Raw genomic sequence first — 23,692 nt, forward strand, 5'->3', positions numbered from 1 at the left:
GGCTGTTTTTATCTTAATATATATTTATTTTTGGTTTTAATATTGTAATATTGTAACGCACTATGTAGTGTTTTTTGTGATCTGAAAAGCGTGTTATAAATAAAGATTGATTTGATTTGATTGATTTAGAAGTAAAGACCCTTAAAAAAAAGAACACAAGTTCAGCTTCCCAAAAATGAGGCCATGGAGAAGCAGAAAGGGTTTGCTGCACAACTGAGCACAAAACCGGATAAAGACATTTTTCAAGAAGCCACAGGATGATGCTCAGGAGAAAACCTTGAAAGATGGTCCTTACAGCACAGCTGGTGCTGTACAGGGTGAGTCACAAGCCCCTGAGAAGAAATAGAATAAAGAGAGCATATTAAATTCACCCAGAAAATAAAAATACTAATTAAAAAAACAAAAAAACAAAGAACGAATGACTGTTTGTTAAGGTGGTCCTAAGGCAGTGTCTTCCTTTTTTCTGCTGCACTTCCACTCCTGGACAGGCGGTGGCAGCAGACTCCACAGCTCAGACAGAGTCGCCGCTCTCAGTCAACAGAAGGACGCCTGTCAATCATTACGAGAGCTGGGATTTATGGCTCTTTGAAGGGAGCCGGCTCCTGAGGAGCCGTTCATTTGAAAGAGCCGTTCAAAAGACTGGCTCCCTGACGAATGTCACGTGACTCTATTAGAGATATTAGCCTCATTAGTGTAGAGTCAATCCGTTACTTTCTGACAACTGACACGGTTACTGTCAGATATGAGTTATCTGGTGCTTGCTTTTATTTGTTTACTGACACAGATTTAAGAGAATTTTTTTTCTGATACACATTACATTGTGGCTTACCTTGCACGTTGTCCCCAGAAAAGAGCTTCAAAATGCTGCTACGTGTCCTTGAACTGAGCATTTTGTGTGTGTGTGTGTGTGTGTGTGTGTGTGTGTGTGTGTGTGTGTGTGTGTGTGTGTGTGATTGTGTTTGTGTTTTCCATTGCTAAAACCTCTGATAAAGCGATAAATACGGTGTTACAAATTAACTGGTTTCCTTGTTAACTGGTGACTGACTTCCTTTAGCATTTCCTGCTGCTGCTGCTGCTAGTAGCGGCAGATGTTAAAATAAGACTCATTAAAGGTCTGACAGGGGTTTTTGTCTGGTTTTTAGCATCTATCAGCAACAAGGGACAAGAAAGAAACCCAGTTTCCAATTATTAAGGAAACCAGTTATTCCAAAACACCGGCTCCGCTCAGGTTTCGAGACACTCCTCCTCCGCTACTTAGCTGCTGCGTTCAGGTGACTGGAGCGAGCTGCGGAAAACTGAAACTCGGTCGTTCACATGAAGGCAGCGTGACAGCTGGACTCAGGAGGGACTCAGGAGACACTCAGGAGACAAGTGAAGGACGCATGGACAATTTGCAAAAAGGAACGGCTCTCAGACAGCTGTGAACCGGCTCTCGTTGTTCACTTAAAAGAGCCGTTCAAACGAACGGCTCGTTCATTGAACGTCACAGCACTTTACACTTTACAGCGATCAGCATTACAGAAGCGGAGGACATGTGTGCTGGTGGAAGGTCAGTGCAGCTCCAATTTTCTTGATTTTCTCCTTAACACAGTGAAGTCTTTCAGTTTCGCTGAACGTGCCAGTGCCGCTTGAACGAGTGGATGGCATCCGCGAACCTGTCAAGCGTCGTATGACCTCCCAACACTCCCAAACTGCAGTTTGACTGAAGAAAAAACTCGATCCTCAGCTTAGATGTTGCACATGTGATCTTCGTTAACCATTAAACCTGCTGCCGTGTCTTAGTTATCCTTTGCAGCCGGTGTTCATGTTGAATGCAGCTTGTTAAAACCAGAACTGTCAGAAATAGATATCAAGACAGCTGCAGATGTTTGTGTGAAATCTGTATTGAGTATAGGGCTGCAGCTATCGATTATTTTAGTAATCGATTAATCTATCGGTTCATTTGGTCGATTAATCAATTAATCGGATAAAATATATTTTATATATGTGTGTGTGTGTGTGTGTATATATATATACCTTATATATATATATATATATCTTCTACATTTCTTTTTATTTTATTTTGGCAAGCATAAAACTCACCACGGACAAAAAAATGAACTACTATTAAAGTAGTATTAAAGTATCAGCCCTAATTGATTACAAAGACATTTTAAAGTAAAACATTTTTATTTAACTTCACTGTTTTCAGCTCCAGCAGCCTTGATCCAAAGATTGTTGCTGAGATCTGAGGCTGCTTCTTCATCATGGAGGTTTTAAGTTTCCTCAGTCGTGAGGTCAGTGGATTTTCTGTGACTCTGAGCCTCTTCCTCATTTTTCTCGGACTCCTTTACTGGTGAGTAAAAATCAGTTCGTCTATATATGTATTGCTGTACCAGGAAAAAGCCAGTTATAGTCTGCTTTGTGGCAAAATACACACTTGAACGAAAGAGCTTGACATCCAGTGTTGTTTCCTTTCTTCTTAGGTATTCTGTGTACCCCTTTTCAATCCTGTCTCGATGTGGCATCAAACATCCAAAGCCAATACCTTTCTATGGGAACTTATTCATGTTTCGAAACGTAAGATACTCTGCTGTACCATGCTACTTGTACTACTTGAGTTGTTTCAGTACAATCCCAATATTACTTTAATCTTCATTGTTTGAGAAGTGATGTTGTTTGGTTTTTTCAGGGTTTTTACAAACCTCTCAATGAGCTGACAAAGACACACGGCAGAGTCTGTGGGTAAGAGGAAACCACTCCAGCATTTGAAAGTCGTCGTCAGTCCAGTCATCCACTCATGTGACACACGTGGTGTATCCAGGTATTATTTAGCCCGGAGGCCGGTGGTGGTGGTTGCAGACCCTGACATGCTCAGACAAATCATGGTCCGGGACTTCAGCAGCTTCCCAAACAGAATGGTGAGAAGACGGCTGAAGCCCATGGCACGCAGCGTGTGCTGGTCTTGATACAGATGATGTGTGTTCCTGGCTTTTTTTGCAGACTGCGCGGTTTGCCACCAAGCCCATGTCTGACTGTCTACTCATGTTGAAGAACGAACATTGGAAGAGAGTGCGCAGCATCCTCACCCCGACCTTCAGCTCGGCTAAGATGAAAGAGGTGAGGTTATATTTTTTTTCCAATATTGTAAACATAGCTATTACCAAGATATAAGCATACAAAAAAAGTGGCTTCATCTAAAACCACACAAACACTTCACTCCTGTATTTAGATCATGCATGCATATCACTTATCAGGTAAGTCGGCATGTGGGTTCATGCCTTCAGCAGCAGATATTTGGAATTAGCAAACTCGTCGATGAAATACTTTTGCAAAGTTTATATCTTCTTTATAGAAAGCTTTGTAACCATACCAAGTAAAAACAAAATGCTCCAAAGTCTCTCTCATAATTGGCACAGTGCTGTGTCTGATTTCCCATTTTGTGAAAATCTTCTGTGTTTGGTTGCAGATGGTTCCTCTTATCAACACAGCTGCCGATGCCTTGATGAGGAACTTGAATGCCCGCGCTGAATCAGGAGAGGCCTTTGATATCCACAAGTAATCCCTCTCTCTCTCAGTGAGCAGAGTTTGAGCTTCATCTGTTTGTGGGATCTCGGTTTCAGTTTTTCGTGATATTTTTCTTCCCAGGTGTTTCGGTTGCTTCACTATGGATGTCATCGCCAGCGTGGCATTCGCCACTCAGGTGGACTCACAGAACAACCCGGATGACCCATTCGTTCACCACGCACAGATGTTCTTCAACTTGTCTTTCTTCAGACCCGTCCTCTTGCTTCTCGGTGGGTTAAAAGTATTTTCTTGCATTTGACAGATTTTCACAACACATTCATCAAAACCTGGTTATCTTCCTTAATAATATCTTCGTGGGAAATGTTCCATTTTTCATTTTTTAACACAACTGCATCAGTGTTTCATGGGTGTGTTCTGCCTTTGTCTGAAACGCAGTGGCGGACCGTGCATTTCACATTAAGGCCTTCGGAACAGATCCGCCTGAACCAATCCACCTCTCAATAACTATTTTGTCTACAAAAAAAAATCTTATTATGCAGATATGCACATAAAGAGTTGTTGCACAGCAGATAGATACTTGTGCAGCCAGAATAAATGCCTTTGCTGAAGTGCACAATTCTCCTACTACATCTGTGCACATACAATGAACATCAACAACTTAATAAAACAGCAATATTATTTAGGAAAAGAGGAACATTTTACTCACCAAAATCCCGATTATTTGAAAAAAAAAATACATCCTCCTTTCCTTCCTCAAAAAGAGTTCAACTGCTCTGTCATATAGATTATCCGTGCGTTTCAGTTCCATAAAGCCAGGTCTGAAAGTCCAGCTTGCCCTGTGGTATTTCTGGCGTAAGTTTTATTTCTCTTCAGGTCTTCTTCTTCTTCTTCTTCTTTGGAATAATTGAGGTAGGCGACCAACAACTTAGGTGCATACCGCCCCCTACTGTATCTCTTGGTGAATGTAAATCAGAGGGCCTGGATATGCTGTTGTTAGAAGCTGGAAGGCGCTGAGTCGCCAACTCGAAATCTGATTGGTTGAAGCAACTGTGTGATTGGTTGAAGCAACTGTCCGATTGGTTGAAGCAGCTGTCTGTTTGACGCTTCACTTTACTTCACTGCGCCATCAGGAACGGATAGCGAAGGCCTCGGGCAGATTTCTTTGACCCTGGCAACAGATGATGCCTGAAATCTGATTGGTTAAATGATTTAATATGAAAAAAACATGTCTGGAAGCAGCGCAACCACGGGAAAACTATGAAAGGAATTGGAACATACCGTTTGGAATCATTTATTAATTATTTATGGACAAAATATAATTTACATCAGTCTGTAATTCAGATAATTTTTAGGCCAGCAGAGAAGGCTTTGCAGGCCCTGACGGTCCACCACTGCTGAAACGAGTCTTTCAGGTTGAAACTACATCAACAGATTTGTCTGCTTGTGTGTCCAGTTGCATTTCCTTCCATCTTGGCTCCGTTCGCAAGATTCTTGCCCAACAAAAAGCGAGATGAAATGAGTCAGTTCTTCATTAACAGCATTCAGAGGATCATCCGGCAGAGGGACGAACAGCCTCCTGAGCAGGTCAGTCTCTCCTTCAGGGAACCATCTCCTGTGTTCAGTAGCCTTAAATGGAGTCTCGTGAGTTTTCTGCCTCTGATTATTTATTAGATATTGTCCCAAGTGGAATAGGTTTTTCTCTCATGAAGACATCTGACTTTTCTTTTTTTCCCCATAGAGGCGTCGAGACTTCCTTCAGTTGATGTTAGATGCTCGAACCAGCAGAGAGAGTGTGTCTGTGGAGCACTTTGACACAGCCAACCACGCTGAGAGTGATCAGAGGAACCAGCAGACACACACACCCTGCGACCAGGAGGCCGGCCAGCCTCACTCACAAGAGCCACCGACCAGGCGTTCGCAGAAGAAGATGATGACCGAGGACGAGATTATCGGTCAAGGTTTTGTCTTCCTTGTGGCAGGCTATGAAACCAGCAGCAACACGTTAGCGTTCACCTGCTACCTCCTGGCCATACATCCCGAATGCCAAAGCAAAGTACATCAGGAGGTGGATGATTTCTTCACAAGACATGTGAGTGGGTTACATTCTGATGGCTTTGTTTGTGACATTAGATGACATGTTTTTATTGTAATCCAAAACAAAGGTTCATTTCAAAAGACCAGGGAGGTATTTTGTTATTTACCTGACAGTTTCGGCAGCTGTCTTCTTCAGAGAGTCACGTGATGTTGTGGTGACGTATCTTGTCAGCTGATTTATACAGGTGACTCTCTGAAGAAGACAGCTGACAGCTGCCGAAACTGTCAGGTAAATAACAAAATACCTCCCTGGTCTTTTGAAATGAACCTTTGTTTTGGATTATAACTTGGAAGACCAATGAACCTTTCTGGACTATGTTTTTATTGTGCTTCCTGTTTTAGAGCTCGCCAGATTACTCAAATGTCCAGGAGCTGAAGTACTTGGACATGGTTGTAAGTGAGGCATTACGCCTCTACCCCCCTGCATTCAGGTAAATGAAGGTCACTCTGGACGCTCAGCAAGTCCATCAAACACAGAGAGGCCAACAACCTCACATACTCACATTATCACTTCAGGGTTATCAGTCACAAACTAACCCCGTGAGGATAACATCCAAAATCATGGAATTTGAACCCATTTCTTCTGGCTAATCACTGTGTGTGTGTAGTTATTTGTGCTTTTTGTATTTCCACTGTGATTTTTGCATACACAATGTGTGTGTAACTAGGGCTGGACAAAATTTCAACAGCAATATATACCGCGGTATATTTTGATTCAATAACGGCGATATGAGTTTTAAACAAAGTTTCGATATAGTGCATTACAGTATGCGTTTCACAATCATTAACTGCTGTTCATGGCGCCGCCGATTCAAGCTGAACAGAAAGCGCCGCAAGAGAGTGATCACTACTCGGCACGCACACCACAGCTGGCTGTCCTCAGCTCATGCTACAAGCTAAGCTCCACCGCGGTAAGTTTGAGCTTCAAAATGAGAACTCGTGATGTAAACGCGACTGAATAATCTTCCACAAGCTAATTTGTGGCCACGAAATAATAAATTGTGCGCACGAAATACTAATTCGTGGCCACGAATTATATCATTCACTTAACAGTCCAGTAAAGTTAGCAGCATATTGACGGACTTTCAGTCTCAATAACTCTTTAACAAAACGTTAGGTTACTCACGTAACCCTGGTTCTCTGATAACCGAGTGAGGTATCTCACTATGGGAAACGCCCCCTGGCGTGACCGATCATGGAAGCTCCAATGACACCACGTCTGTCATGTGACAGACCAATCATCTCGAGATGCATGGGGGAGCCCGCCCCCCTTATAAGCGGCCCCTGCGCTGTACCCACCATTCTCAAGCGTAATTCTTCCACCCCACTGATGAGAGTAGGGCAGTGTTGTGAGATACCTCACTCGGTTATCAGAGAACCGGGGTTACGTGAGTAACCTAACGTTCTCTTTCAAACCTCCCTCGGTATCTCACTATGGGAGATATAGCCCACTCCCGGATTTGCATGCTCCGAAGCCCACAAAGTCGCGACCCGCGATGGGTCGACACCCTCAACCTCCCCTAGGGCTAGGACGCAATTAAGATGTACCCACACTCAGGACTGAATGAGCCAGAGATGTCTCGGTCACGTCCAGCCTGTAATATCGGATGAATGTGTGTGGGGATGCCCAGCTGGCAGCGGCACAAATGTCCCTCACAGATGTGCCCTTAAACAGGGCCCATGAGGTGGCCATACCCCTGGTGGAGTGGGCCCGCAGCCTCTCTGGGGGCTGCAAACCACGACTTTCATACGCCGAGATTATGGCCTCCACCACCCAGTGAGACAGGCGCTGGCGTGCCAGGGCCCTCCCCTTGTGAGAGGGAGCCCATGATATGAAGAGCTGGTTGCTCCTCCGAAATCCCTTAGTCCTGTCCATGTAGATGCGTAACACCCTCACAGGACAAAGCAGATTAAGCCGCTGCTCGTCTTCCCCTGTAAACGGTGGTGGGTGAAAAGTGAGCAGCTCAAGCGTGGAACAGCTGCATGCAGAATCACTAACCTTAGGCACAAACGCTGGGTTAGGACGCAACGTAACCTTCCCATAGTCTGGGGAGAATTGAAGGCAGGAGGCGTGCACAGACAAAGCCTGTAACTCACCTATCCGTCTAGCTGACGTTAAAGACAGCAGCAGGGTAGTTTTAAGAGAGAGCAGTCTTAAATCTGCACATTCTAACGGCTCAAAGGGCAAACTTGTGAGCACCTCCAGAACCGTGGATAAATCCCATGATGGGACCGGGTGTTTACGCACGGGACGCAGCCGACACGTCCCTTTCATAAACCTCTTAATTAGAGGATGCTGCCAGACAGGCGCACCTCCAAAGCCCACGTGACATGCCGAAATAGCGGCCAAATAGACCTAAATGGTGGAAAAAGCTTTATTACCGTCCAATAAGTCCTGCAAGAAGCACAACACATCCGGGACAGAACACTGAAACGGAATGATAACTTTAGTCTCACACCATTGTTCAAACACGCACCATTTATTGTCATATAATGATCGCGTGGCAGGTGCTCTTGCACACTGAATAGTCTCAATCACCCTCGACGGGAGACCAGACTCATGTAAATTCACCCTCTCACGAACCAAGCCCAGAGAGCCAGATGTTCGGGGTTCGGATGAAAAATCTGCCCGCACGCTTGCAACACCAGGTCCAGCTCCACCATCCACGGCCTGCTGGGCCAGTAAGGAGCTATCAGGATTAATAAAAGCTGCTGCTCTTTCACTCTGATCAGCGTTGGATTGATGAGATAGAGAGGGGGAAAAGCATATAGCTCCCCTGGAGAGTAAATCTGCCCCGCTGTTCAGTGCACCCGGAAGATGCACTGCGCGCAGCGATAACGGGTGTTCGCTGCTCCATAATAACAGACTCTGAGCCAGTCTGTGTAATTTTACGGAGCGAGTGCCTCCTTCCCTGTTTATGTAGGCCACTGCTGTCGTGTTGTCCGCTCTGACCAGCACATGACACTTTCCCAGGAGGGGCAGAAAATGTCTGAGGGCTTGGAACACGGCCAACAGCTCCAAATAGTTTAGATGAGCCTGACGGCGCGTCGGGGGCCAGGTCCCGTTCACTGACCTCCCCTCGAAAACCGCTCCCCACCCCGTTAACGAGGCATCGGTTGTAACTGTCTTCCTCATCACAACCGCTCCCAACGGGATGCCAGGTGAGAATATCTCCGGGTCCCTCCAGTGACGGAGAGCCAGGAGGCATTCCGGGGAAGTCCTCACCATACGCCTGAGGTGACGTCGTGCGTCCAGATGCAGGGAGGATATCCAGCGCTGAAAATCCCTCATTTTCAGCAGCCCGTGCGGAATGACAGATATTGATGATGTCATCAGCCCTGACAGCCGGAGACAGTCCCGCAATGATACTGAACTTACTCTCCAAAATATAGCCAGGTGTTGGCGAAATTTCTCCACTCGAGCATGGGACAGAAAACTCCAAAATGAAACAGAGTCTATTTCGAGGCCCAAATACTCAATCCTCTGAGTGGGAGACAAACAGCTCTTTACGGGGTTTATATTGAACCCCAAACTGTACAGCCTGTCCGCCTGTCAGCCTCTGCGTATCCCTCTCCGATTTCTCTTTGCTGGATGCACAGAGGAGAAAATCGTCCAGATACGCGAATACTCTGAGGCCCGATGCTCGTATCATTTTTCATTCATTTTTGGCTACTTTTTCAATTTAGAAAGTGCCCCAAATTTATCTGCTTCAATTTCGGGTACTTTTTAAACTGATAAAGTAACCCATATTTACCTCCTCCTTTGGTGGTGATAAGAAGCCAAGTCACCTCTTCATTTTCGGCTACTTCTTGAGTTTGAGGAGTAACCCAAATTTGCATCCTTCTGTTGGGTGACTTGAGGCCACAAAGACCCCAAACATCATGTCTTCATTTGGGGCTACTTTGTCAGTTTGAGAAGTACCCCAAAATGACTTCCAATGGAAGCCATCTTCTCTAACCCTAACCAAATAGAAGTTTTCATTTTGGGTTACTTCTCATTATTGAAAAGTAGCCCAAATTCACCTCCGTCTTTTATCGCTGAAATCAAAAAACTACTTTTTCATTTTGGGCTACTTTTTAAATTGAAAAAGTTGCCCGAAAAGAAGACTTCATTTTAGGCTACTTTTCAAAATTGGAAAAGTAACCAAAAATGAAGTCTTCATATTAGGCTACTTTTTCCATTTAACCCTCTGGGGTCTCCGCTGTTGCCGACGACAGCAGAGACAAAGTTTTATTTAACTAACTGTGGTTTTCGAACCGTAAAAGATAGAAACTTACTTTTTTTCCCTTAAAACCAGGACATTTAAAGCTTTCAGAGTGTAGTTCCGCCGTCTTGCTATGCTATTCAGATCATTTACAGTACTGCCTCAAAGTAGGTGGAACCAATCAGAGCCTTCGTCTTTGGCACATGACCCGCAGTTGTCCAATCAGAGCCGCTAATACTCAAGGAAAGCCTTCCAAAGAGTATCAGTAGCAGCAAGATAATTCTCTCTCACGTTTGCAAGGTTGCAAGAAAGTTCTTCAAGCAATAAATCATGAAAACATCAACTTTTACGCATGTGTACCATGAGTAATCAGTCAAACAAATATTATTTTTATTCAAGAAGTTTATTTCAACACAAACTATACGACAGTGAAGTGGAAATAAAGTCACAGGCAAAGGAGATGTAGTGGATACCGACACTTCTCTTGAGGCACAGTTTTGCATTGACAGAGACGCACCATCAGGATGCACAGAGAGCGCACCATGAGTGCACCATGAGCTCTTGTTACAAGAGTTGTTACACTCAGCCCCAGGCAATGTGTGAACATTTTGCTTTCAAAAACTGGACTCAGACTTAGCCACAAAGGCCTAAAGACTCATTTTCAAGAACTAATTTTCTTGTTCTGATTCATTGAGTGTGGTTTTTTTGAATAAAATGTAAGATTCAAATTTTCGCCTAGTTTTTTGCATTGTATTTCTGGTTATAATGCTCTCAGTGCATGCATATGAGCCTTATTCACATAGCAGTTTTTGATAGTTCAACTCAAGACAAAAAAAAACAAGGTCTAAATTATTATGGGGTATTGAAAGGTTTATCTATTAGCAGCACTTAAGACAAAAAAAGTCAGGTGAGGATATTTTCTCCAAAATGGCCATTGGCCCTTAAAGGGTTAAAAAGTGCCCCATATTTACCTGCTTCAATTTGGGGCACATTCAAAAATTGAAAAAGTTACCCAAATTTACTTCCAGCTTTTGGCTGACAGTCAAACACTAGACTGCAAAAAATGACTTCTCCATTTTCGGCTACCTTTCCTATTGCAAAAGACAAGTTTTTTCTTTTTTTAGGGGTGAAACCAGTAGCATGGTGGCGCACTGCACTAATGCATTTGGTTAGTAAGCATGTGGCTTGGGTTCGATCCACATCCGCACACAAGCACCATACTTACTTTTTATTATTCAAAACACAGTTGACATGTTTTCAAAATGAGGAAGAGGCAGTATAATATATATAACTCTTAAGTTGGATAGTTGCATTGACTGCTTTATGTGCCCGAAATGAATCCTTCATTTTCGGCTACTTCTTGATTTTGAAGAGTAACCCAAATGTGCCTCCTACAAGTACCCTGTATATGAAGGCTTCTTTTTGGGTTACTTTGTCACTGGGATAAGTAACCGGAAATGAAGTGTACGTTTCGGGTACTTTTCAAACCAAAGAAGTCCCCCAAATTGACCTCCCACTTTAGGGTCACTCTCAAACACACGAAGCCAAAAAAATGACTTCTTCGTTTAGGGCAACTTTTTTAGTTTGAAAAGTACCCCAAAACGACTTCCATTTGAAGTCATCTTCTCTAACCCTAGGCAAATTGAAGTTTTCATTTTGGGTTACTTATCATGATTGAAAAGTAGCCCATATTTACCTCGTTCTTTTATCTCTGGAAACAAAAGCTACTTTTTCATTTCAGACTACTTTTCTAATTGAAAAAGTTGCCTGAAATGAAGATTTCATTTTAGGCTACTTTTGAGAATTGGACAAGTACCCTAAAATGAATACTTCAATTTGGGCTACTTCTAAAATTTTGAAAAGTAGCCTAAAATGAAATCTTCATTTTAGGCAACTTTTTCCATTTTGTAAAGTAGCCCAAATTTACTTTTTTTTTTGCAATGGCAGGAAAAGCCAGTTTTCCTTTGGGGCTACTTTTCAAAAACAAAAAGCAGCCCAAAATGAAAACTTCCTTTTGTTGCAGGGAGAGATCAGATTGATGGCTTCAATTGAGGCTACTTTTCAAATTTTCAAAAGTAGTCCAAAATGAAGCCTTTGTTTCATGGAAGATAAAAATGATGCCTTCATTTTGGGCTACTTTTTCAATGTAAAAAGTAGCCATAAATGAAGGCTTCATTTAAGGGTACTTCTCCAATGGACAAAGTGGCCCAAATTTACCTCCACGGAGTACCAGGGGCACAAAATTTTCATTTTGGGCTACTTTTCATACACAGAAAGTGGCCCAAATTAACCTCCTTCGTTGGGGGTCGCCTGCGACATGTACCCCCTTTACATGTACCCCCTTCTTTTTGGGCTACTTTTGTAAGTAGCCCATTTTTACTTCGCCTAAAATGAAGTCTGCTTCTTTTCACTCTGGGGCCTGAAGTGGGGGATGGGCAGTGCAGTCATTCTCCCCTGAGCTCATCCGGGCCAAAGTACATTCTAGAAGCCGTGCAGAGTCGCTTGTTTCATGTAAAACCTTGCAGAGGGGCCCCGCGCCATCCTAAGTTCTGAATCTGTGGTCTCTAGGGTCACGGGGGGCTTCGGTAGGTCCAGAAAGAGGTTTTTTCAAAAAGTTGGCCAAATTGACTTGGAGCAGTTAAAAGTCCCCCTATTTGAATCTGAAAAAGGAGGGAACACCAATTATCTTTAATATTTCAACAACGGTTTGAGCTAGAAGACTGAAAATTGAATATACACATCGTGTCATCACGTGTCACCAGTGTGCTGCGTGGCAAACTGCTACAAGCTTCACAAGTGCGAAAGGTCAACTATCAGGGCCTGAGAGGTCAAGCTGTAAGTCCCTTTTTAATTGCAGTTCACAAACGCTTTGAGCCAGAAGGTTGAAAATTGAGTAGACGCATCGTCACCACACGGTGGACCACTGTGCCGGGTCTCGGACTCATGCGACCTTTCCAAGTGGCCAAGGTCACCCCTTCTGCAGTTTGGGGCACTTTGAAAACACTCAGAGTAACCCCGATTGAAAAAAAACAACGCTGCTCAAAATGGCTTCCTCTTGGAATGTTGACCTGATTCTCGACTATGTTACTTCATGGATGACCCCATATGGGTGTCCATTGGTCTCGTCTCGATACGCCCTCCCCGAAGCTAATTAGCTTTCCAGCACGCGAAAAGACACGAGACTTGGCATACTAAATCTAGGTCTCATATGAGGCCCAGAGGCCAGTTTTCAAGTGGTTTGGTGCTGTTGTTTGCAAACGGCAAGTCATAGAAGCTCCAGAAAGGCGATTGTTCAAAGGCCCGCCCACCGAAAAGTCTAGGTCCCATCGGCACTAAACCCACGCCCCTGGACTCGTCCCGGGCCCCTCTACCATGTATTAAAAAATCAGCCTCCTCAGACCTTTGCAAAACCACCTGCTCTATTGGGAGCAACTCTGTCAGAATGGTGTCTGAGGCGATGGGCCTGACAGCCTGCTTGAAGCAGTTCTCTCATCCAGGTCAAAGTACATTCTAAGGGGCATGGCGAGTTAATTCTTTCATATCCTGGTAGAGGGGCCCAACGCCATCCTACACTCTGAATCTGGGGTCTCTAGGGTCACGGGGGGCTTCGCGGGACCCAAAAAGAGGCCAATTCCTAAAGTAGCCGCTTTTGACCTGGAGCACTTAAGAGACCCTCTATTTGAATCTGAAAAAGGAGGGAACACCAATTATCTTTAATATTTTAACAACGCTTTGAGCTAGAAGGCTGAAAATTGAATATATGCATCATGTCATCACGTGTCACCAGTGTGCTGCGTGGCAAACTGCTACGACCTTCCCAAGTATGAAAGGTCAACCCTAATTGGCTTAGAGGTCAAGCTTTAAGTCCCTTTTTTTTCTTAGTTCACAAATGCTTTGAGCTCGAAAGTTGAAAACTGAGTATGCGCATCGTGTCGTCACGTGCAACAACTGTGCTGCGTGTCGTGCACCTGTGACCTTCCAGGTATGAAAGGTCAACCCTAATTGGCTGAGAGGTCAAGCCGTGAGTCTCTTTTTGCTCCTGGTTCACAAACTAGAAGGTTGAAAGCTGAGTATGCGCATCATGACCCCGCGCTCGACTAGTGTGTTGGGTCTCGGACTCCTGCGACCTTCCCAAGTGGCCAAGGTCACCCCCTGTGAATTTGGGTCGCTTTCTGTCAGTTTTTTGATATCCTAAAATGAAGTGTCAATCATTTAGGGGACTCGAGTGGGGAATGGGCAGTCGACTTTTCTGTGAGAGAAAACGAGGCTGCAGGCTGGCTGTGAGAGCAGCCCTCCCATCCCCCACCTCAAAAAGGGGCACTCCAGTTCATATTGGGGCACCTTGTACCAAAGTCTCCCGTTTACCCCCGGGAGTGATGTCATGGCCCCGCCCACCTCAATAAGGGGCACCCTAGTTCATATTGGGGCACTTTGGCCCAAAAGCACCCCAAAGGCTCCCGTTGGTGCCCGGGAGTGATGTCATGGCCCCTCCCACCTCAGTAAGCGGCACTCCTGGTCATTTTGGGGAACTTTGTCCCAAACGCTCCCAAAGTAGCTGCGAGTGATGTCATGGCCCCGCCCACCTCGGTAAGGGGCACCCCAGGTCATTTTGGGACACTTTTCCCCAAAACACCTGGAAACCACCCGTTGACCTTGGGGGCGGTTGTGGTGGCCTCGCCCAATGCAATAAGGGGCACTTTGTTTCATTTTGGGAGAGTTTGGGACAAGCTGTCCCAAATTGACCTGGGGTGCCCCTTATGGAAGGGGCGGGGCCACAATGTGACTCCAGGGGCCAATGACCTGGGGTGGCCCTTCAGTTTGGGCTACTTCTTGTGGTTGTAAAGTATCCCAACATGAAAGTATTTATTTGGGCAACTTTTTTAATGGGAAAAGTACCCCAAATTTACCTCCTTTACCTGGGGGTCTCCTGCCAATGACAAAAAACCCAAGTGACCTCTTCAGTTTGGGCTACTTATGGAGCTTGAAAAGTAGCCTAAAATGAAGTCTTCATTAAGGGTTACTTCTTTTCAATGGGAAAAGTAGCCTAAATTTACCTCCTTCGCCTTGGGGGTCTGGAGAGCCCAGACCTTGTCTTCATTTGAGGCTACTTCCTTATTGGAAAAAGTATCCCAAACTTACCCATTACCGTTGGTTCACTTTCAAACACACGTACGCAAAGTGACCTCTTCATTTACAGCTACTTTCTGTGGTTGAAAAGTAACCCGAAAAGAAAGTCTTCATTTAAGGCAACTTTTTTAATGGTAAGAGTAACCCAAAATTACCTATGACCTGTGGTTCACTTGGAAACATGTGTACACACCCCAGGGGCCGAGAGCAGTCACCCACAGGCCTGCCGTGTCGTTTCGGAGTGTTTTGGGACAAAGTGTCCCAAAATGACCTGGGGCGCCCCTTATTGAGGTGGGAGGGGCCATGACATCACTCCCGGGGGCCAACGGGAGCGTTTGGGACAAAGTATCCCAAATTGATCTGGGGTGCCCCTTAATGAGGTGGGCGGGGCCATGACATCACACCCGGGGTCCAACGGCAGCTTTTGGGACAGAGCTCCCCAAAATGCCCTGGGGTGCCCCTTATTGAGGTGGGCGGGGCCATGACATCGCTCCCAGGGGCCAACGGGACACTTTAGGAAGGAAGTCCCCCAAAGTGGGGCAGAAGTACCCCTTATTGAAGTGGGCGGGGCCAGGGGAGGCACCGAAACCCAAGGGGGGTGGCCAACCGAAAAATTTGAAGACGTGTCTACCTAGAGTCCATTGGCTCTCATTACAGAAAGTAGCCTATTGTTACCGGCGGTTGCCCAAAAGACAGGCTACTTTTGGGTGATTTCAGGTTACCAGGTAGCCCGAAACGCAAAGTTGCCCAAATAGAGGGGCCCCATTTCCTTTGGGGTCACTTTGAGGCCGCTCTAGCCCGTTTCTACCGATTGGGGATTCCCAAAATGAAGGATTCCCCCAGTGCACTGGGGGAAAGAGTGCATAATTCAGTCTGTGAACGGGAAGACCAAACGGGGCCATTACACAGCGCTGAACGGAACATTGGTCCAGCACATCCATCCGCCGTTTCTTGGGAGGAGAGGGAAACATGTGACCTGTTCCGGAGGGGCTCAGAGCAGGGATCTCTGCGAGTGCTGACTGCTGAGCCTCTGTGTCTGCGAACCACGACACCGAGGCCGACCATTTTTTCTTCCCGTCCGGGGGGCGGGACGGGCGGTTCGGATCGGTGCCTGGAGCGGCACATACAGTGGCAAAGGACTGTTTGGGCCAGTGTTTATGATGCTGAGCTCCGCGCTGGTGTGACACTGTCTGCTCAGACATGCGTGGCCTGGGTTCCTTATAGCCGCTGCTGTGCGCTCTCGCTGCAGCCGCGAATCCCTGGCAGGGTGGCGGTGTGGGGCGAGAGGCAACCTTGCGAGGAAGGCAGAGATCAAAGGCTTCTCCCTGCTTCTTCCTCAGGTCACTGGTCTGCTGCATGGCCGTGACAGCCTCGCCAAACAAGCCCTTAGCCCTTGACGGGTCGAAGGGAGCATCAGTAATGACCTGTTTTTCCTGGTCCGACAGGCTGGAGAGATTCAGCCAGCGCGCTCTCTCCCCTGCCTCTGCGAGCCCCATAACACGGCCGCAGCCCTGGACTGCACCCCTGGACTGCACCCCTGGAGACACGGAGGATGAGGTCCGTGACCACACACATCTCCTCCCATATTTTGGGACTTGGGGAGCCTTTATCCAGGAGGACCCCCATCTCCTGGAAAAGTTCAGCCTGGTAGGCTGTCAGCAGGGTGACAGCATTTAAGTTGTTCACTGACTGGGCTGCTGATTTGTACATCTTTTGAAACACGGAGGCGGAGAAGCGCGCCATTTTCCCCGGGAGGGTGGGGCCCGCCGCGGTGAGCGCGGACCGGTGGCTGGGGTGGAGGTGAGAAGCCACCGCCTGCTCCACTACCGGGGGATCTCCGAGGCCCCACTCCCCGCTGTTAATCACTTCCAGGCCGGATTAACCCTTGACGGGGACTCTGTGCTGAAACGGTTTATCCCAAAACCGCTTCATCTCCTTCATGCACGCTGGGACGACGGGCATGACCTGCTTCTTCGACACCGGGTGAGACGGCAGAATTTTGTCATCGTATAAATCCCTCTCCTCGCCCTTGTCATCCGGTGACACGGGCCAGTCTATACCCAGCCGTGATGCCGCCCGTTTACACACCTCATGCAGGTCGACCTCCGAGGGTGAAGAGGGGGGTTGGATTCCTCCGCTAACGGAGCTGCTGGGTCGGGCTGCCGGAGTCGACTGGAGGATTGCGTCCTCGTCATCCTCTTCGTTATCGTCATTAAGGAGGTCCAGGTTACCGTCCTCTGCGTCGTCCACAAGTGAAGCCTGGGCATGCTGCACTTCCATACAGGTGATGCAGCGAGGATGTGGGTCTCTCTCTGAAATGGTGAAACCGCAAGAGGCCGGGCAGGGACGGGACTCGACGTCCTTTCCCTTGCCGCTAGCTGAGGAAGCGGTAGCCATAGCTGACCTCGACCGTCAAACTAAAGCCAAAAAACGCACACTCTCGTGATGAAAGCAGCGAAGTAAATCCTGAGTTGGAAATTCACGCTCAGTGACTACCTTAACGGTGCGTCGGAAGAGCAGTTAAATGAAAATCCAAAATCATAACTGCTGAGGAGTCAAGTGATGATCTTCACGTGGAAGAAAGCGAGAATGGTGGGTGCAGCGAGGGGGACGCTTATAAGGGGGGCGGGCTGCCCCATGCATCTCGAGATGATTGGTCTGTCACATGACAGACGTGGTGTCATTGGAGCTTCCATGATTGGTCACGCCAGGAGGCGTTACCCATAGTGAGATACCGAAAGAGGTTTGAAAGAGAACGTCAGTAACACACAAAGGGCGCCTCCATCCCATCGTTGTGAGGTGGACTGCATGCGACCAGCTCATTTTTATTAAAAGTGTCTGTCTATCAAGCATGAGAAACAATATTGATTTCTATGAGTAGCCATAGTGCTGCGGGGTTAAGGGACCGTCTACAATTTACAAGACGCTGCAACAGTGAAGACAAATACCACAAAAAAAAAAAAAACAGTACAAGGATTCGCTGCAGTGTCACCATAATCACTACATCCTTAAGTAATTCTGTACTTAACCTTAGTAATTCTGAGCACTTTTATTTTTCTTCCTGGTTGAAGCACCTTTGTTTAAATGTATAAGAAAAACTGTGTTGTAGTTTTTTAAAAGTAAAAGCTATTAATACTGAAAAGGTGAGTGTATGGCAGTTATTTCAGTTCACTGTCCCAGTAATATTTGTTTGTTGTTGCTCACTCTTTTTTCTGTTTATTGCAGTAATTCTGAGCACTTTTATTTTTCTTTGTGGTTGAAGCACCTTTGAATCTATAACAATAACATAACTGTATTTAAGTGTAAAGTTAAAGCTACTTACCGTAAAACACCAAATAATGGCCGGGGCGTTTATTTGTTTCAATCATGAACAGACCCGGGCGTTTATTTGGGACCAGGCTTTTATTTGGGACAGGCGTTTAAATCACAGAAACCCTGCTTGGCAAAAATATACCATGAATACCAGTAAGGAACTAAAAGAACTTAAAATGTATACTGGTATATAAGGTTACTATTGCAAGGACAAATTATGAAGAATAATGGCCAAATTCTGGATATACTTCAGCAACAAGTCAAACACACATGGCACATATCAACAAATGTCCATTAAAAACAAAACAAAAAATAATAACAACAGCAACCTGGGTGTGGTAAATCAACAAAGCAACTGGCAGAACAGCCTGCTGTCAGACCAAGTCCATATCATCCTCTCAAACCTCCTCCTGATCACCCTCGTCACTTTCCGCGCCCTCCTCTTCCTCCTCATCGTCATCCTCAACTACCAGTTCATTGTTGAACTCTTCCTCCTCATCTTCCTCCTGCTGCTCGGCCTCTTCGCCTTCCTCCTCCTGTTCTCCTCTGCCCTGAGCCAGCATCTCTCTCCCTGCTGCGCATGGCTCTCCGTCTTTGAAACAGTGAATCAGGTGGTCCTCACTGCCGTCAGCCGCCACCGTCAGGCCACACACCTTTAAGCACAACACCGGTATTCCACAAATTAATATATTACACCCCACAGACTAATAATAAAGAGATCTCAATCTCTCTCTCACACAGAAACTGTCTCTCTCTCTCTCTCTCTCTCTCTCTCTCTCTCTCTCTCTCTCTCTCTCTCTCTCTCACACACACACACACACACACACACACACACACACACACACACACACACATACCTTAAAGGATTTTTTCACCATCTCCTTATCCAACTCCTCCCAAGCTTTAAGCACCCAGGTGACCAGTAAGCGACGAGCTGGGGCTCTCAGGTTTCCTCCAGCGGTGTAGGTCTTATCCGCATCACCGGCCATCCAGGTGTCGTAGGATTCATGCAGACTGGTTTTGAATGGCTGATTCCAAACAACGTCGGGTGCCTGGATATATTTTGTGCATCCTCCCGGTATCACAGCTGTAGTCATGTTGTAGCCCTGCTGGAGCTCTCTTTTGGTGGCCTGGCTGATGTGGCATCTGTACGAATCCCAGACGAGGAGACGCGGGCCAAAGTTGAATTTCCCCACAACTTTCCGCAGCCAGTCTGCAGTCAGGTCGTCATTCATCCAGCCGTTTTTAGAGGAAGCTATCACCACTTCACTGATGTTTTTGCATTGCCTTAACTTCCCTGATGCCTCCTTTGAAAACCATGTAGGGCTTCAGCTTTGTCCCGTCCGCTTTCGCTGCCAGCACCACGGTCAAGTGGCTCTTCTCATGGCCAGTCGTTTTCAGCGGTACACTGCGCATGCCTCGCGTCTCCACAGTAGTTGACCCGACCATGTCAAACCATACCGCAGTTTCATCCATCGCTATGATGCCTTTCTCCGGTATCTTCATTGTTTCAATCATCCGCGATGAAAATCGTACAAACTTCACCAGCTTCTCGGTGAATTCCTTGGCATCTTTCTGAGCGACAGTTGTGCGTCTTCTGCAAGTGAAGTTGTTGCGGTGAAGGAAACGGTCCAGCCATCCAGCACTAGCAGAAAACCTCTCGTCACTGCTGTCGCTCACGGTGGTGAAAATCTCTTTAGCCTTCACCCTGATCATTTTTCGGGTCACTCTCTCATGGCGTAAACGTTTACCAATGACCCATTCCCGCATGTTTACCTCCAGCTCCTCGCTAGCTTTTCTTTCTTCCGCCACCACGCAGCCTGGCCCTTTTGCTATCCACCTCGGAAAGACGCTGGAGCGCAGTTTTATTTTTTCGCCACTCCCTCACTCTTTTGGGGTCAACAGAGAAGTGTCTAGCTGCTGCTTCTCCCGAGTTTTGTTCAGCATAGTTGACGACAGCCACTTTGAATTTGAGGTCATATTTTTTATTTCTACACTGAACAGGCGCCATGTTGGTTGATCATTGGCAATGACATGTGACTGGCGCCCTCTACCGGTTAATTAGATCAGGCTTTTATTTGGGACAGGCGATTATTTGTTAAAATGCATTGCTGCACCCGGCAATTAAATGGGAGCCGGCGGTTAATTGGGAGCCGGCTGTTATTTGGTGTTTTACGGTATATTGAAAAAGGTGAAACTTACGTTTATTTGACGGTGATTTCATATTTCTTAAATAAAAGGTAAACATTTAATTCATTTTAGTTTTTATTTCTAAAATGTTATACTGGAGGAGCTTCCTGGATAAATAATTTCTAGTTTTACAGGGAGTACATTATGTACATGATTCTTCACAGTTTTTTTTTAGGCTTTTGTATTATTTATATCGATATCGGAATTATATCATATCGACCAAAATTATAACCTATATCATGATAACATTTTTGGCCATATCGTCCAGCCCTATGTGTAACCTAATGGACTTGAGCATGTTTTGTGCATACCTGGATTTGTTTGTCTTGAAGGTGAATGTCTCCATCTTCACCTATCACCTTCATCTATATACAAATATATGTAGCCGTAAATTGAACAATCACCAAAGGACAGAGTAAAGTCCCAAATGCTGGATCTATATTTGCAAACACAGTTCATGACCTAACTTCAACATCTATTTAAACATTGACTTGTTCACAGTTGGATGTGGGTCAAGTGCATGTTGTTAGTGTGGCAAACATGCGTCCCTCTCTGCAAACATTTTTCTTTTTGTGTGGATTTGTTCTCCCTGTGCATGTGAGGGTTTCTCCGTCTTCTCAGGTTTCTTTCCACAGTCCAAAAACATGAATTTGTGGTTAATTAGGGTTTCAGAAATCTGGACAGGATAAGCACATGTCCTCTGTAGTAAAATCCTGACAGGATCTGCTTTCATGTGGGACTTCCAACTACATGTTTTATGGCTTTGAAGATGTAAATAGTATTTAATAAAAAAATCTATGGTATAGCAACAAATGTGAACTTCAATGCTTCTTCTCACTGAGACATAGATTTAAAGTTGTAGTTCTTTATATGTTATAAATAGAAATATTTAGTTGAAAGAGGCTTTTAAAAATTTTCACAGTAAACGTCTTTGCTTCCGTCTGAACCAGATATGCACGGGACATTGACCAGGACTGCATCGTGAACGGCCAGTTTCTCCCTAAAGGAGCGACCCTGGAGATCCCTGCAGCTTTTCTCCATCATGACCCGGAGCACTGGCCCGAGCCCGACAAGTTCATCCCTGAAAGGTATTTCAATTCTGTTCGTATGGGACACACAGGATGACACGTGGAGTACGCAGAGACAGATCAGAAAATATTAACCAGGATTTAATTCGATGAGTGTTTCTAATGCTTCCAAAAATCTTAACTTTTTTTTTTTCTCTCCACAGGTTTACACCCGAGGCTAAAGCTAGCCGACATCCTTTCGTATACTTGCCCTTTGGCGCCGGGCCTCGCAACTGTGTGGGAATGAGACTTGCACAGCTGGAAATCCGAATTGCTCTGGTGCATCTGTTCCACAGGTTCAGCGTCGTCGCCTGCTCCGAGACCAAGGTTTGTTTTCCTGCTACTGCTGAAGAAAGCTGTGCCTCCCTCTTCATGGAGAGGGAATTGATTTTAATGTAAACTAAACAGTTTAAAATACTCGCCTAATATTAGATATTATATGTTGAGATGCTGTTTTATTTTTTGAGAAGCAGTTATCAAAAATGAAAAAAAAAATACTTGAAATTGTGTTATACATCACAAATATTTGGAAGTGAACTAAATAGATGCTGTAGAAACTTTTAGTATTCATTGGTTTCGGGGAAATAATGCAGATAATATTGAGATTCAAACAGTCTACAGCTATTAAGGTGCATTTAAATTGATTGATTTCTTGAATTTGTAATTAAAAATATGTCAACTTAAAAGTTGACAGAAGTCCTGTAATGTGAATTTTTGTGTTGCCAGTTATGACCATAAGTAATTTGTACGAATGCACTGTCTATATTGTAAATCAAAATTGAGGAGCACATCTTTTCTTTTTTTCAGGTTCCCCTGGAACTAAAGTCATTAAGCACTCTCGGACCTAAAAACGGGATATTTGTGAAAATTGAAAAGAGAAATGTGTCGGAGGACCAACTGACCTCCCCACCTGGAAGCTCACCATGATAGACGGTGACAGGAAACATGTTGACCCATCCAGCAGTCTGTAACGGTGCCTGTGGTTGACTTTGAAGAGTGTGATCTAATTTTTTTTTTTCTTTATTGAAAATAAGATATTTCCTTGGTTATTGTCTGAAAGCCTATGTGATGAACACTGCTCCTTACGGAGCTCCCTTGAACACCTCAGCACGCAGTTTTCCGTGTTCCGTGTGCGTTATTTGAAGTTCAAGTAAGTTCCTAACTTTGATAATTGTGTAGTATTCCCCCTTTTGGGTCTATTTGGAAGAGTAGAAGTTAGCTATGATCGTGTTTATGACCCACGTGTACTGCAGCCCACTTAATGTATCCTCGATGTCACGTGACTGTGTTTGTACTTACTCTTGCACTATGTTAACCATGTTTACCTGATATTAATGGCCTAAACCCCCTGTATATGAATGTCCTGTGTGTTTTCACCATGTGTCCCCCTGTTTACAAGTAATTATTTGCATTTACTGTATGTTTCCTGTTGAATGTGATATTATTGTATACTAGACATATTCTACTGATTGCCAATGTTACTGAATCATCCTCATGACACCTTTTCTGTTTTTTATTTCTTTATTCAAGACCACACACACACACACACACACACACACACACACACACACACACACACAGTCTTGTATTTCTATCCTTGTGGGGACCGTCCATTGACTCCCATTCATGTCTAGCCCCTAACCCTAACCCTAACCTAACCCAACCCTAACCTAACCCTAACTCTAACCTAACCCTAACCCTGACCCTAACTGGGAGTTCCCGTGAATGAATCAAGTGGAAACTGCTTGAAAGTGATAAATCCATCATATTTAAGCTTCAACAGTCCCAGTTTGAGCAGTTTTTCGTGAAATATCCAAAAGTTTCAAAAACGCGCTTCCCAGCCCGAGAGAAAGCAGGTTTCGGCACAGAGCGATGAAAGTTGAAAAACTGTGAGTTCCCGTGAATGAATAAAGTGGAAACTGCTTGAAAGTGATAAATCCATCATATTTAAGCTTCAACAGTCCCAGTTTGAGCAGTTTTTCATGAAATATCCAAAAGTTTCAAAAACGCGCTTCCCAGCCCGAGAGAAAGCAGGTTTCGGCACAGAGCGATGAAAGTTGAAAAACTGTGAGTTCCCGTGAATGAATCAAGTGGAAACTGCTTGAAAGTGATAAATCCATCATATTTAAGCTTCAACAGTCCCAGTTTGAGCAGTTTTTCATGAAATATCCAAAAGTTTCAAAAACGCGC

At 45.2% G+C, this 23,692-nt stretch overlaps 1 protein-coding gene across 1 annotated transcript; it reads left to right on the forward strand.

The window, feature by feature from the left end:
- The first annotated feature begins 2,246 nt into the window (after positions 1-2,246).
- LOC115384719 (thromboxane-A synthase-like) lies at positions 2,247-22,429 on the forward strand. Its single transcript, XM_030086961.1, has 13 exons — positions 2,247-2,335; positions 2,466-2,559; positions 2,672-2,724; positions 2,804-2,900; positions 2,983-3,099; positions 3,449-3,537; positions 3,628-3,776; positions 4,961-5,091; positions 5,246-5,596; positions 5,944-6,032; positions 21,386-21,523; positions 21,667-21,829; positions 22,310-22,429. Exons 1-13 carry the CDS (start codon positions 2,247-2,249, stop codon positions 22,427-22,429), a joined length of 1,680 nt encoding a protein of 559 aa, XP_029942821.1.
- The last annotated feature ends 1,263 nt before the right edge of the window (positions 22,430-23,692 follow it).

Source organism: Salarias fasciatus, unplaced genomic scaffold (genome assembly GCF_902148845.1).
Source record: "Salarias fasciatus unplaced genomic scaffold, fSalaFa1.1, whole genome shotgun sequence".
In the NCBI taxonomy this organism is placed as follows: domain Eukaryota; kingdom Metazoa; phylum Chordata; class Actinopteri; order Blenniiformes; family Blenniidae; genus Salarias; species Salarias fasciatus.